Below are 11,072 nucleotides of genomic sequence, written 5' to 3' on the forward strand. Positions count from 1 at the left end.
CATGTAAAGTTTTAGAATCAATAAAAGTTGCTTATTATTATTTCTCTTTTCTCCCAGTAGTCTAGTGCTTAAAACCCCTTATTTCAGTGCCCTCCACCTCATAGAATCCTTATTTTGTGGAGCCATCTGGCTGGCTAGTTGAGGAGGTATTTTGTTCTTCCTAAGTTCATCTTAATTATTTTTTCAGAGTCTTTCATTTGCTTTTGGGATAAAGTCCAAACTCCTCAGCCTGGCATCTAAAGATTCACTTCAACCACTGCTCCCTGCCAGCCTGGCCCATGCTCACAGGGGCCCTCCCCTGACACTTTTAACCTCATTTTACATCCATTCTGTTCTTTTTTTTTTTTTTTTTTTTTTTTACAGAGTCAGAGAGAGGGATAGACAGGGACAGACAGACAGGATGGAGAGATGAGAAGCATCAATCATTAGTTTTTTGTTGCACATTGCAACACCTTAGTTGTTCATTGATTGCTTTCTCATATGTGCCTTGACCGCAGGCCTTCAGCAGACCGAGTAACCCCTTGCTTGAGCCAGTGACCTTGGGTCCAAGCTGGTGAGCTTTTGTTCAAACCAGATGAGCCTGCGCTCAAGCTGGCGACCTCGGGGTCTCTAACCTGGGTCCTCCGCATCCCAGTCTGAGGCTCTATCCACTGCGCCATCGCCTGGTCAGGCCATCCTGTTCTTTTTGTCTCTGCACCTTCACCCTGCTATTTCCCACATGAGATGCTACAGTTTGTTTCAGTGCCAAGTCTCATTTGAGCAGCAGAAGTCATATACTCCCAGGATTGTTTGAACAATGACTTCTACTCCTCCCACTACTAATACTGCTGCTATTACTACCACCACCACCACACTAACTAGTGAGCACTTATTGTCTACCAAGCACGGTGTTGAGTGCTTTACACGACTTAGTTCAATCCATTATTATAATAGTCCTAAGAGTTCAGTTGTACAGATGAGAAAGTTTAGGCTTAGAAAGATAAAGACTTGCTTCATGTCACAGAGTTAATGCTGGGACCTGGACCCACTCAGAGTTCTGTCTGACTCCACAGCTTGCACACAGAGGACTGGTGAGGGTGACAAGTTGGCATTACTTGACACTGGATCTTCAAGAGTAAGGCTCAACCTGACCAGGCGGAGGTGCAGTGGATAGAGTATTAGACTGGGATATAGAGGGCCCAGCTTCGAAACTATGAGGTCACCAGCTAGAGCACAGGCTCATCTGGTTTGAGCAAGGCTCATCAGTTTGAGCCCAAGGTCTCTGGCTTGAGCAAGGGGTCACTTGGTCTGCTGTAGCCCCCTGGTCAAGGCACATATGAGAAAGCAAACAATGAACAACTAAGGTGCTGCAACAAGGAATTGATGTTTCTCATCACTCTCCCTTCCTATCTGGCTGTACCTATCTGTCCCTCTCTCTGTCTCTCTCTGTCTGTCTCTGTCACAAAAAAAGAAAAGAAAAAAAGAGTGAGGCTCAAATTACTTCAATTACTAGGGTGGGTTCTGGGATCTGACATCCTACCATACTAGCAACAGCTTGATCAGCTCTAAGCAAAGCTTGTCCTGTGTCTGGACATCTGTGATTCAAAGGGATGACTTCTTTGTACTGAGCTGAAGTTAATGTGTCTGTTGTTTATACCCACGGATCCTGATCCTGTCCTCTGGGGCCACCCATAGAAAACCAAATCTCTCTTCAGAATCTAAAAGTGGACACCACACCCTGAACAGTAATATTTATCGAGATCTCACTCTGTGACAGACAATTGCTAAGCCTCAGTTAATCCTCATGATAGCCCAGTAAGCTTAGTGTTAGTATAACCCTCTTCTTCTAGGTGAGAAAATTTAAGTCAAGAAGATAAGTAATGTATCCAGAGACACAAAAATTGGCAAATGGCAGAGCTGGGATTCAAATCCAGGTCTTTGAGACTGGGAAAGTAATACTTTCAATTATTATGTTATGACACCTCTGTATTAAAGCCCCCACTAAACCCTATCTTCTCCAGCTAAATATCTCCAATTTTTTCAAACTATCATTCCATATATATTTCCTGTTCCATTATGGTCCCTCTATGGTAGGCTAATGACTCTCTTAAACCTGAGGCCTAGAACTGGATACAGTCCTAGGTTTGACCTGCCCAGGGCATTTCATAGCGCTTTTGTTCCAGAAACATCACTCCTTGGACAAGAGGGGTGGGTAGTATGACTACTGGCTCTTAGTGAACCTACCCTAGTTCTGAATAATCACCACTTGCTTCCTGCCACAAGTGGGGTCAATAGATCTTACTTTGCCTTTTGTCCAGTGATTAGCCAAGGTCATGTCAGGTGCCACCGACAGACACATAATTGTCTGGCTTCCTGTCAAATCAGGTCTCTCTTAACTTTAGCCAAGTGTTTGAGGAGTAGAGAGAAGGTGATCTTGGTGAGTCAAGGCACCCTGGAAAAACATTACAGGAAGACGACCAGAGGTACATGCCATCGAGGATCTTAGTTCAGGAGAACATGGGCTCCCAGCCCAGCAGAACCTCTAACCTATGTATCTGCATACACACTCACACCAGGGACAAATGATATCTCAAGCCATGATGTTTGCCAAGGTGAACAAATTGTATAGCCCACAACTCTGATGCCCCTTCTAAAAGATGGGGTGGGACACTTGGCCTAAGGATCTTGAGCCCTTTTCTTTGAGCCAGAAAAATTATAATAAAGAACCCATAAGTAAGCCCTTCTCCCTAAAGATGATTCTGCTGCTAGTTTCCGGTTCTACTCCAGCTCCTACATACTGCTTTGGCATGCATGCAGGGCACATCCCCAGCCTGAGGTGACTCCCACCCCCCGACGCTGGTGGACTTACCCCTGGCAGGGTCTTCTGCTCGTGCAGTGCACTCTGGGCCTTGAGAGCAGAGTCTCGGGCGCAGTAGGTGAGGAAGGCACAGCCTGGGGAGGAAGAGGCTGGCTCAGGGGGTTTCCTGAAGCCCCCAAATACTCTTCCCAGAACATCCCATTAAGTTGACAAAATCAAAGCCACTGTCCTTTAAATAAGGACACTGCTTCTTCTCTGACCCTTACCTTCTCTGACTGGAGGGGCTTCATGTGCCTATGTTTCAGGCTCTGACTCCTTTGCTCTTGGCCTCCTGCCTAGGGAACATGTGTACTCACACCCAGTCACATGCTCAGACAATCCCACATCTCTCCTCACCACTCCAGCCGTAAGTCCTGTGGGGGTTAAACCTCCCTAAGCTGCTTTGCCTTCTGCTTTAACCCAGCCTTCCCCTTCCTTTTTGGATTCATACTCACAAAGTCTCCCAGAAGCAGCCTTGATTCCCTCCCAACTCAGATTTGATGTGATTCCCTCCCAACTCAGATTTGATGGAAGGAGGCAGAAAAGGTAGAGGAGGGTTAGGAGCCAAGTCCAGGACCCCACAACTTCTTAACATTTCCTGCCTTCAAGTTTGAAGCTGAGGAAGGGGTTAATTTGAGGCTTGAAAGACGAGGCTAGTTTAAGAGCTTCCTGTAGGTGGGAACTTCCAGTGATCTCCAAGCCTATCCAGGGAGCTTGATCTGTCAGCTCTCCCTCGGCTTCAAGATAGGTCCTCTTAAAGGGTTACTGTGCCCCAAATATGACTTCCTTAAATGATCCAGTAGATACAGGGCAAAGAAGAAATTAGGATTGAACCAAAGGAAATAGCACATATGAAGACTCAGTCAAGAATTCAGTGTGTTGGGGAAATGAATGCAAAGTTAAGTTAAAGATTGAAAATGAGGGCAGAGTGGCCAGTTAGGTATGCAGGGATCAAGTCATCTACAGCCTGTATACCTCAGTCTGGATTTTGAATTTTTTCCTAAGAGCAGTGGAGAGACACTAAAGGGTTTTTAGCATGGTTGTAACATAAGATCTGTTTCTAAAAAGAGCCTTTGAGTGTAGAAAGGAGAAAGACTGAAAGAAGAGAAAATGTATTTGGGAAGGAGCTTGGTATAGTTTTCCACTTAGACTTTAGCAGGCTAGAAAGGCCAATGGAAACATTATCTCCCATGTCTTCTATGTGGCCCCCTTAAGGTGGGTGGATATCTGCCATTTACTGAGTGAAAGGGACCTTAGAGAACTTTTGGGACAAACACATTGGATCAATCAGGAAACAGGTTCAGAGAGTGCGTCAGTGGCAGGATAGTATTTGGAGTCTCTTAACACTTAGATTGAGGTTCTTTCCAAAGCACTGTGGCTGCTTCCCTCTGTACCCAGCCACCAAAAATAAAATGAGTCACTCTGCTTTTTGGACATCACTGTTGCTGGGGAGAATGGTGGAGAAGATGTTGACTTGGAGACCTTCTCCGACCATCTTGCAAGGCAACCCTGCCTTGGAGAGTTGTGGGTTGGTTTGGAGCTAAATACCAAACATCCAATTTCGCTTACATTTCTGCTCAATCTTCTGCCAACATGCCATATCAGTTGACATCAGAAGTGGGCAGGGCTGGGACCCTGACTGAAAGGCTCAGTGACACAGTTGTTGCCTAAAAGAGCCTGTGTGGACTACCTAGGATGGAGATAGAAGAATGGAAGGATGGAAAGACAGATGAGTGGGGGGGGAGAAACAACAACCCAGTGGCCCTGACCAGTTGGCTCAGCGGTAGATCGTCGGCCTGGCGTATGAAAGTCCCAGGTTCGATTCCTCATCAGAGCACACAGGAGAAGCAGCCATCTGCTTCTCCACCCTTCCCACCTCTCCTCCTCTCTATCTCTTTCTTCCCCTCCTGCAGCCAAGGCTCCATTGGAGCAAAGTTGGCCTGGGCGCTGAGGATGGCTCCAAGCCTCCACCTCAGGCGCTAGAATGGTCCTGCCACAAGGGCGCAATGCCCTAGATGGGCAGAGCATTGCCCCCTGGTGGGCATGCTGGGTGGATCCCAGTCGGGCACATGCAGGAGTCTGTCTGACTGCCTCTCCACTTCTAACTTCAGGGAAAAAATACAAGCAAAAAAAAAAAAAAAAAAAACAACCAAGGAAGAATTAGAGTTAAGTGGAGGGAGGGAAGGAAGAAGGGAGGAAGGAAGAGTGGGAGGAACGAAGAGGAAATGGTTCAGAAACTCTAATGGTGTAAAGAGTGAGAAGAGTGAGAATTAAAAGTATCCCCTAAAAGGTTAGCTTGAATTTGCATACTGGAATAAATGTTTAGAAATTAAATTGCTGTGGATGGATGGACAATGAGGCAGCTGGACTGCATTAGGAGGAGTCTGGATGGTATAGTATTGTCCTTTCATGCCCCATTTACTATAACCCCAGTACAAAGGGTAGAAGATGCATTGCTACATAGCTGGTCTGAGATCTCCCATTGGCATCTACTTTCCTGAAACCCCTATATCAGTGGGCCTCCCCAAAGCCTCCCAGTTGAAAAGAGGTGGCAGCCTGATTTCAGTCCTCAGCCCTTAAGAAAGTACTTTTAGCTGTTACCTAGGGCCCACCACTTCTCTCCTAGGAAGACCACGGAGGATGGTTGGTCAACCTGCTCCCCACCCCATCAAATCCTGAAACAGTAGTATGGTGAAGATAAGGAGAGATAACAGTGCTTTTCCTCAAAACGTTTCCTCCCCCCACCCGTGTATGACATATGACCCTGGCTATCTCATTCCAGCTAGCCTGGATAGACTTTTCTGCATGTAAACAAGCCTCTTCTCTCTCTCTACAGGAAGAAAAGGGGTGTAGCTGGATAGGACTATGTTATCTCTGTCTCTCTAGCAAGGACAGGAAGAATATCCCTTCCTGCCTCTTCAACCTGACCCACCCTAAAGCTTTGGTCCACAGGTTCTGGTTCAGGACTATCCTGGGAAGGAGGGAAATGGGAAGCTATAGGAGAATTGGGGAGGAGCAAAGATAAATCACAGGATTGGGGAGATTAGAGAATGAGAGAAGAGTGGATTCAGCTGAGATGAGGGGCACAAGGTGGCAGGAGTTCCAAGTTGTGGTCAGGGTTCTGACCCAAATCAGAAGAGGTGGACATTAATCTGGCAGGGCATAGAGAAGCTTTACTGTTAAAAATGAGGGTGGAGGCCCTGGCCGGTTGGTTCAGTGGTAGAGCGTCGGCCTGGCGTGCAGGAGTCCCGGGTTCAATTCCTGGCCAGGGCACACAGGAGAAGCGCCCATCTGCTTTTCCACCCCTCCCCCTCTCCTTCCTCTCTGTCTCTCTCTTCCCCTCCTGCAGCGAGGCTCCATTGGAACAAAGATGGCCCGGGTGCCGAGGATGGCTCCATGGCCTCTGCCTCAGGTGCTAGAATGGCTCTGGTTGCAACAGAGCGGCGCCCCAGATGGGCAGAGCATCGTCCCCTGGTGGGCATGCTGGGTGGATCCCGGTCGGGCGCATGCAGGAGTCTGACTGCCTCCCCATTTCCAACTTAAGAAAAATACAAAAAAAAAATATATATATATATATATATATATATATATATATGAGGGTGGAATTGGAGCTGAGAACCTTCTGGGAGGGCAATTAGATTTTGTGAGTTAACTAGGCCTGGGTTCTGAAGAAGGGGAGAGTTTGGACGTGTGGCATTTTGGGTTGACCATCTAAGAGTCAAAAGAAGGCTGTAGAGCGTGCCTGGGCTTGGAGGCCACATGAAGGGTACAAGTCCAAGATATGTGTGTGGGTGGTTAGGCCTGAATAGGGTGGCATCAAATGGGGATGTTCAGGAATGATTGGGTCCAGAATTTGGGAGTTTGAGAGTATTAGACAGCTAGAAGGTGAAATAAATTTCCAAATTCCAGGATTCGGGATGTCTGATGGAACGGATGGAGAAAAGTCCAACTGAAAGGTGGGGATTGTTGGGATGTAAGAAGTGAAAGGTAGGAAGTTGGAGGTTAGAGTGCAGAACATGTCAGGGGACCGGAGTGATGATCAGAGGGAGAATGTCTAAAAAATTTCTGGGTTGGGGGCTCTGTGGTCTGGGGATACTGAGCTGAAAAGTGAGGCTGTTATTGGACTGGTGTTGGACTGTTCTAAGTAGGATTAGGGTTGGGGCTGGAGTTTAGGCGGGGCTGAACTCTAATCGGGTTGAGGCTGAGCAGGGCTGGTAAGGGATAGTAAGGGCTGGGCAGGGCTGGGCAGGGCTGGGCTGGGCTGACCCCGCGCACCTTTGTGGAGGCCGGTGAGCCGGTCCTTCAGCACCGTCAGCTCGTAGATGCGGCCGAACTCCTCGAACAGCGGCTTGAGGTCCTGCTCGTCCAAGCCCCGCGGGATCTGCCCCACGAAGAGCTTGATGGCGTCGTGGTCCTTCATGGGCACGGCAGGACCTGGGTTTAGCCCGCTCATGACGACTCCGCTGTCCGCGGTGCTGAAACCCAGTCGCGGCCCGGGTCCGGCGGGCGGCGCTGACCCGCCTGGCGCCGCGGCCATATCCCCGCTTGTCCACCCTCCCACCGGTCCCACCGGTCCTGCTTATCCCGCCGTCCGCTCCCTGGACTGGCGGCGAGGGCCAGGAGGGAGGGCGCGGGCCCCAGGCGGCGAGGGCGGTGGGCTGCCTAGGGGGCGGGTCCCTAGTGGAGGGGCGTAAAGAGGGTGGGGCGGGCCAGAACGGGGCGGGGCCGGAGGCGGGGCAGGCCCGCACTGAGCTGGCTGGACGCTGGGGTCCGGCTAGAGGTCCCCGCGCGACGCTTTCTGGACTCCCGCACGAGCTCTCCAGGAGCTGAGCCCTGAGCTCCAGACCCCGTGCTTGATGACGTCAGGCAGCCAGCCGCGGATCTACGCAAGTAATTTGCATAATGAAAACCAGCGACCAATCAGGGCTGGAGTTGACCGGGCTCTGCCAGGGGCGGAGGGGCGGCGGGACTCACGCGCTACCGCTCGCCATGGCAACCGGACCTTCGGCTGCTCTGTGTGTACCAAGTGGGTGCGGGCGTGGCCGTGAATTGCGCGTGTGCGCCTTGTACCTCTTGAGGGTAAGTAGCTTCGTCATGCGTGGTGATGTCTGCGGAGATGAGTTACCCTCTTCCTCACACACAGGCGCACACACCTCCAATCATAGCAGGGTACATGGGGGTTCCTTCTCCCCATACCCACTGCTCAGTTCCTGGAAGCATCCTACCCCAGTCCATCACGTCTCTCTCTTTGCTGTCTTCAACCATTTCCTTACCCACGAGCCTTGCACAAGTTCGTCTTCCCTGCATTCCCCCCTCATCTTTTTAAATATTCTCTTTTTTGGTGTCAGGAGTGGGATCATCTTTTTTAAAGAAAAAACCAATAAACAAAACCTGGAAAAACACTGCTTGAACACGGATTCCTCTTCAGGAGAGTGAGGGAATTTACGTAATATATTAACCAAATTTGCTTAGATACCTGGTTCTTCCTAATTCCGTGAACTCGAGAGTGTTATCTACCTTTCCCAACAAGAAAGCTGAGGGTCTGAGAGTCAAGGAGATTAGGGTCAGGCCCACCACCTAACATCTGCTGAACCCAGGGCAAGTGAAGAAATGGAAACAAACTGTGTGTCTATAACTTAAAAGTTGTAAATCAAAGTTAAAATATGATCGCGCCTGACCAGGCGGTGGCGCAGTGGATAGAGCGTGGGACTGGGACACAGAGGACCCACGTTCGAAACTCTTAAGGTCACCGGCTTGAGCGAGGAGGTCGCTGGTTTGAGCATGAGATCATAGACATGACCTCATGGTCGCTGGCTTGAAGCCCAAGGTCGCATGCTTGAGCAAGGGGACACTCATTCTGCTGCAGCAGTCCTCCCCCCAAGGCACATATGAAAAAGCAATTAATAAACAACTAAGGAGTCACAAGGAAGAGTTAATTGATGGTTCTCATCTCTCTCCTTTCCTGGCTGTCTGTCCCTATCTGTCCCTGTCTCTCTCACTGTCACACACACACACAAAATGTTTGCCTTTCTTTTCCACAAATACACATTCATACCAAAAATGGAAACTACATGTAAAGCTGCTTTTTATGACTGAAAGTTGGCAAAATGTAAGAACTGATGAAATTTATTATTCTCGCTGATGGTGAGAGTATTCTCTTGATGGGCCAGTGATGTTTGGACACAGGAGTAATACAATAAAGATAAATTATTCATAAATTATATATTTTATAAAACATTCCCCTTTTCAAGTAAAATTGCTAAACTGTGTCCACTACTCTAAGAAACTTCTCAAGAGCAACAGTAGCAACTGAAGTCAACAAAAATATTACAGCAAAATGTAAATTAAAAAAGTGATATTGGCCCTGGCCGGTTGGCTCAGTGGTAGAGCGTCGGCCTGGCATTCAGAAGTTTCGGGTTCGATTCCCGGCCAGGGCACACAGGAGAAGCGCCCATCTGCTTCTCCACCCCTCCCCCTCTCCTTCCTCTCTGTCTCTCTTCCCCTCCCGCAGCTGAGGCTCCATTGGAACAAAGATGGCCTGGGCACTGGGGATGGCTCCATGGCCTCTGCCTCAGGCGCTAGAGTGGCTCTGGTCGCAACAGAGCGACGCCCCGGATGGGCAGAGCATCGCCCCCTGGTGGGCGTGCCGGGTGGATCCTGGTCCGGTGCATGCGGGAGTCTGTCTGCCTCCCCGTTTCCAGCTTTGAAAAAATACAAAAAAAAAAGTGATATTTTTTTTAAGTGAGAGGGGAGATAGAAACTCCTGCATGCGCCCCAATCGGGATCCACCTGGCAACCCCCTCTGGGCCCATGCTTGAATCAACCCAGCTATTCTTAGCCCCTGGGCTGAACTCAAATCAGTCAAGCCACTGGCAACAAGAGGGGAAGAGAGAGAGAGGAGGAGAGGGAGGAAAAGAGAAGCAGATGGTTGCTTCTCATGTGTGCCCTGACGGGGATGGAACCCCAGAAGTCTGTGCACCGAGACAATGCTCTAGTCACTGAGCTAAATGACCAGGGCCAAAATAGTGATTTTTTAAAAAGGTATTTTAAGACTTTTAACCAAAGTTAGTTCCTATAATTATCTGCTTATGAAATGGGTTGCTAAGATATTTCACTTTCATTCAGTTTAATGCATTTTTAAATTTCCTGTGATCCACAGATTTATAAATGTATTTGTGGTTTTCAAATGTTTAGAGATTTTTCTGTTATCTTTTTGTTATTGATTTCTTGTTTGAGTCCATTATGGTTAGAGAACATACACTGTATGATTTCCATTCTTTCAAGTTTATTTAGGTTTTGTGATCCTCAGAATATGATTTATCTTGGTAAATATAAATTTATTTTGGCAGTACTTGAAAAGAATGTACATTCTGTTCTAGTTGAAAGGAATGTTCTATAAATGCTAATTAGATTCTGCTGATTGTTGGTGTTGCTGAGTTCTATATCCTTCCTGACTTTATGTCTAGTTGTTTTAACTGTTGAGAGAGGGTTTTTATGTCTATAATTGTGAATTTATCTACTTCACTTTTCAGTTATATTAGTTTTTGCTTCACATATTTTTCAGCTGTTGGTTGGTGTATACACATTTAAGATTATGTATTCTTTTATCATTATATAATGTCTCTGTGTTCTTGATAAATTTCTTGCTCTGAGATCTACTTTATCTGATAATATAGCAAACCTTGATTTCTTTTGGTTAATGTTCACATATTATTTTTCCATCCTTTTATTTTCAACCTCTGTACCCTGCTATATTTCAAGTGAATTTTTCTTTCCCTCCCTCCCTCCTTCTTTCTTTCTTTCCTTTTTTTTTTTTTTTTGTGACAGAGAGAGGGACAGATAGAGACAGAAGGGAGAAAGATGAGAAGCATCAATTCTTCATTGCAGCTCCTTAGTTGTTCAGTGATTGCTTTCTCATATGTGCCTTGACCAGGGGGCTACAGCAGAGTGAGTGACCCCTTGCTCAAGCCAGCAACCATGGGGTCATGTGAGCCCGTGCTCAAACCAGATGAGCCCAAGCTCAAGCCAGTGACCTCGAGGTTTCAAACCTGGGTCCTCTGTGTCCCAGTCCAATGCTCTATCCACTGCACCACTGCCTGGTTAGGCTCAAGTCAATTTCTTGTAGACATCATATAATGGGTCATTTTTAAAAATCAGGCCACCAATCTTTGTCTTTTAATTGATGTTATTTAGGCCATTTACATTTAATGCAATTATCAACATGTTAGGGCTTAAA

The 11,072-nt window shown here is 47.6% G+C and overlaps 1 protein-coding gene across 4 annotated transcripts in view; it reads right to left on the minus strand.

Moving 5' to 3' along the window:
- The window catches only part of CELF6 (CUGBP Elav-like family member 6), a 34,751-nt gene extending 27,275 nt beyond the window's left edge, over positions 1-7,476 (minus strand). For 2 of the 4 annotated variants that reach the window (XM_066388116.1, XM_066388117.1), the window contains exons 1-2: positions 7,112-7,476; positions 2,849-2,931 (exon numbers count right to left, since the gene is read on the minus strand). In XM_066388116.1, the coding sequence (XP_066244213.1) occupies positions 2,849-2,931; positions 7,112-7,373 (345 nt within the window). In that variant the 5' untranslated portion in view covers positions 7,374-7,476. Of the gene's footprint in view, positions 1-2,848; positions 2,932-3,063; positions 3,174-7,111 lie in introns of those variants that run through there. The other 2 variants (XM_066388118.1, XM_066388120.1) reach the window with 2 other exon arrangements.
- Positions 7,477-11,072: the final 3,596 nt, after the last annotated feature.

This window comes from Saccopteryx leptura, chromosome 6 (genome assembly GCF_036850995.1).
Source record: "Saccopteryx leptura isolate mSacLep1 chromosome 6, mSacLep1_pri_phased_curated, whole genome shotgun sequence".
NCBI classification, from domain to species: Eukaryota; Metazoa; Chordata; class Mammalia; order Chiroptera; family Emballonuridae; genus Saccopteryx; species Saccopteryx leptura.